This window comes from Anguilla anguilla, chromosome 7, assembly GCF_013347855.1.
Source record: "Anguilla anguilla isolate fAngAng1 chromosome 7, fAngAng1.pri, whole genome shotgun sequence".
Classification (NCBI taxonomy): domain Eukaryota; kingdom Metazoa; phylum Chordata; class Actinopteri; order Anguilliformes; family Anguillidae; genus Anguilla; species Anguilla anguilla.
In genome coordinates, this window is record NC_049207.1 from 52,192,121 (window position 1) to 52,196,510 (window position 4,390).

General features: G+C 43.4%; 1 protein-coding gene across 1 annotated transcript; it reads right to left on the reverse strand.

Annotated features, from left to right (window-relative positions):
• Nucleotides 1–880: 880 nt before the first annotated feature.
• Nucleotides 881–2,832, reverse strand: LOC118232578 (mucin-5AC-like). Its single transcript, XM_035427640.1, has 2 exons — nt 1,616–2,832; nt 881–1,076 (listed from the first exon to the last, which is right to left on the reverse strand). The coding sequence occupies exons 1-2, from the start codon at nt 2,830–2,832 to the stop codon at nt 881–883; spliced, it is 1,413 nt and encodes a 470-aa protein (XP_035283531.1).
• Between the last annotated feature and the right edge of the window lie 1,558 nt (nt 2,833–4,390).

Here is a 4,390-nt window from a genome sequence, read left to right on the forward strand (position 1 = left end):
TGGAGAAGAAGAAACATTTGTGGTTATGGACTCTGTGGCTGTTGATGTAGCTGATGGAGTGGTAGAGGAAACAGAACCTATGGAGGATGGAACTTTATCTTTAGTTGTGAACCCTGATTCAGTGTGTGTTGTCCTGGCAGGTGAGGGTATCGCTGATGTTGTGGGTTCTAAACTGGTACTGGTGATAGTGAAGGCAGAAGTTTTAACTGCTGGACCTGTTGACTTGGGTTCATTTGAAAGAGCTGAAGCTGTAGTGGTTGTTGTGTGGTCTGATGTGGATGATTTTTCCAAAATGGTGGTTAGAGATGTAGCTGTTGAAGTGGAGCTTGTATGTGGGGATGTAGCAGTTGAAGCAGAAGTTACAAGTGTCACGGCAGGAGATTTTGTCATGGGTTTGTGAGTTGTATGTGCTAAAATGTCTGTTATCGTTATGAAGACAGTATTAATATTTGTGGTTGTTGGGGCAGAGGAAATATTTGTGTTTGTGGATGGTGTGGCTGCAGATGTAGCTGAGGCAGTTGTAGAAGAAACAGAAGTTGTGAAGGATGGAATTTTGTTTTTTGTTGTGGGCGTTGAGTCAGTGTGTGTTGTCCTGGCATATGATGGTATGCCTGTAGTAGTGGGTTCTGAACTGGTACTGGAGGCAGTTGAGACTGATATTAGGGCTGCTGGGTCTGTTGATCTGGGTTGATTTGTAAGATCTGAAGCTGTAGCAGTTGTGTCGGGTGATGTGGTTGATCTATCCAAAATGTTAGCTGGAGATGTAGTTGTGGAAGTGGGGTTTGTATGTAAGGATGCAGTAGTTGAGCCAGGTGGTGCAACTGTAGTAGCAGGAGGCTTTGTCATGGCTTTGAGAGTTGTATGGGTTAACAATGTGGTTCTAGTCCCATGGACTGAAGTTGTGTAACTTGTCAGAGGACTTAAAGTAACTTTTGAGGTTGTGGGGGTTGTTGTGATACCAGTGGTTGTGGGAGTGGAAGGAAGTTTTGCGGCTGTGTGATTTGTGAAATCTGTAGTTGTAGATGAATATGCAAGAGTAGTGGCAGTACTTGTTGTAGGTTTGGCAGTTGCAGGGCCTACAAGGTTGGTTGTGGTCACAAAGGCAGTATTAATATTAGTGGCTATAGGGGCTGAAGTAACATTTGTAGCTGTAGATATAGCTGAGGGAGGAGTAGAGAAAGCAGAATTTGTGGAGGATGTTATTTTGTTTTTAGTTGTAGGCCCTGAATCAGTGTGTATTGTCTTGGCAGTTGAGGGTATGCCTATAGTTGTAGGTTCTAAACTGTTACTGGTGGCAGTGAAGACTGATGTTATGATTGCTTGGTCTGTCGATTTGGGTTCATTATTAAGAGATGAAGTTGTAGTAGTGGTTGTGTGGGCTAATGTTGTTGATGTATCATTAACATTGGCTTGAGATGTAGCTGTTGAAGTGGAGCTTGTACGTGGGGACACTGTAGTTGAACCAGAAGGTTCAAGTGTAGAAACAGAAGTTTTTGTCATGGCTTTGTTAGTTGTATGGGCTAAAATGTCTGTTATCGTTATGAAGGCAGTATTAATATTTGTGGTTTCCGGTGCAGAAGAAATATTTGTATTTGTGGATGCTGTGGCTGCAGACGTAGCTAAGGCAGTTGTAGAGGAAACCAAAGCTGTGGAGGATGATGTTTTGTCTTTAGTTGTAGGCCCTGAATCAGGGTGTGTTGTCCTGGTATTTGAGGGTACACCTGTAGTTGTGGGTTCTAATCCGGAACTGGTGGTGGTAAAGACTGAATTTATGGCAGCTGGGTCTGTTGATTTGGGTTCATTAGTAGTAGTGGAAGCTATAGTAGTTTTTGTTTGGGCTAATGAGGTTGAACTATTCATAATGGTGACTTGAGATGTAGCTTTAGAAGTGGAGCTTGTGTGTGGAGGTGTCGCAGTTGAGCCAGAAGGTGGACGTATAGCAGCAGATGATTTTTTTATGGAGGCAGTATTAATATCAGTGGTTACTGGAGAAGAAGAAACATTTGTGGTCGTGGACTCTGTGGCTGTTGATGTAGCTGATGGAGTGGTAGAGGAAACAGAACCTATGGAGGATGAAACTTTATCTTTAGTTGTGAAACCTGATTCAGTGTGTGTTGTCCTGGCAGGTGAGGGTATCGCTGATGTTGTGGGTTCTAAACTGGTACTGGTGATAGTGAAGGCAGAAGTTTTAACTGCTGGACCTGTTGACTTGGGTTCATTTGAAAGAGCTGAAGCTGTAGTAGTTGTTGTGTGGTCTGATGTGGATGATATATCCAAAATGGTGGTTAGAGATGTAGCTGTTGAAGTGGAGCTTGTATGTGGGGATGTAGCAGTTGAAGCAGAAGTTACAAGTGTCACGGCAGGAGATTTTGTCATGGGTTTGTGAGTTGTATGTGCTAAAATGTCTGTTATCGTTGTGAAGGCAGTATTAATATTTGTGGTTGTTGGGGCAGAGGAAATATTTGTGTTTGTGGATGGTGTGGCTGCAGATGTAGCTGAGGCAGTTGTAGAAGAAACAGAAGTTGTGAAGGATGGCATTTTGTTTTTTGTTGTGGGCGTTGAGTCAGTGTGTGTTGTCCTGGCATATGATGGTATACCGGTAGTAGTGGGTTCTGAACTGGTACTGGAGGCAGTTGAGACTGATATTAGGGCTGCTGGGTCTGTTGATCTGGGTTGATTTGTAAGATCTGAAGGTGTAGCAGTTGTGTCGGGTGATGTGGTTGATCTATCCAAAATGTTAGCTGGAGATGTAGTTGTGGAAGTGGGGTTTGTATGTAAGGATGCAGTAGTTGAGCCAGGTGGTGCAACTGTAGTAGCAGGAGGCTTTGTCATGGCTTTGAGAGTTGTATGGGTTAACAATGTGGTTCTGGTCCCATGGACTGAAGTTGTGTAACTTGTCAGAGGACTTAAAGTAACTTTTGAGGTTGTGGGGGTTGTTGTGATACCAGTGGTTGTGGGAGTGGAAGGAAGTTTTGCGGCTGTGTGATTTGTGAAATCTGTAGTTGTAGATGAATATGCAAGAGTAGTGGCAGTACTTGTTGTAGGTTTGGCAGTTGCAGGGCCTACAAGGTTGGTTGTGGTCACAAAGGCAGTATTAATATTAGTGGCTATAGGGGCTGAAGTAACATTTGTAGCTGTAGATATAGCTGAGGGAGGAGTAGAGAAAGCAGAATTTGTGGAGGATGTTATTTTGTTTTTAGTTGTAGGCCCTGAATCAGTGTGTATTGTCTTGGCAGTTGAGGGTATGCCTATAGTTGTAGGTTCTAAACTGTTACTGGTGGCAGTGAAGACTGATGTTATGATTGCTTGGTCTGTCGATTTGGGTTCATTATTAAGAGATGAAGTTGTAGTAGTGGTTGTGTGGGCTAATGTTGTTGATGTATCATTAACATCAGCTTGAGATGTAGCTGTTAAAGTGGAGCTTGTACGTGGGGACGCTGTAGATGAACCAGAAGGTTCAAGTGTTGAAACAGAAGTTTTTGTCATGGGTTTGTGAGTTGTATGGGCTAAAATGTCTGTTATCCTTATGAAGGCAGTATTAATATTTGTGGTTGCCGGTGCAGAAGAAATATTTGTATTTGTGGATGCTGTGGCTGCAGACGTAGCTGAGGCAGTTGTAGAGGAAACCAAAGCTGTGGAGGATGATGTTTTGTCTTTAGTTGTAGGCCCTGAATCAGGGTGTGTTGTCCTGGTATTTGAGGGTACACCTGTAGTTGTGGGTTCTAATCCGGAACTGGTGGTGGTAAAGACTGAATTTATGGCTGCTGGGCCTGTTGATTTGGGTTCATTAGTAGTAGTGGAAGCTATAGTACTATATAGTATAGTAGAGGATGATGTTTTGTCTTTAGTTGTAGGCCCTGGATCAGGGTGTGTTTTCCTGGTATTTGAGGGTACACCTGTAGTTGTGGGTTCTAATCCGGAACTGGTAGTGGTAAAGACTGAATTTATGGCTGCTGGGTCTGTTGATTTGGGTTCATTAGTAGTAGTGGAAGCTATAGTAGTTTTTGGTTGGGCTAATGAGGTTGAACTATTCATAATGCTGACTTGAGATGTAGCTTTAGAAGTGGAGCTTGTGTGTGGAGGTGTCGCAGTTGAGCCAGAAGGTAGACGTGTAGCAGCAGATGATTTTTTCATGGAGGCAGTATTAATGTCAGTGGTTACTGGAGAAGAAGAAACATTTGTGGTTGTGGACTCTGTGGCTGGTGATGTAGCTGATGGAGTGGTAGAGGAAACAGAACCTACGGAGGATGGAACTTTATCTTTAGTTGTGAACCCTGATTCAGTGTGTGTTGTCCTGGCAGGTGAGGGTATCGCTGATGTTGTGGGTTCTAAACTGATACTGGTGATAGTGAAGGCAGAAGTTTTAACTGCTGGGTCTGTTGATCTGGGC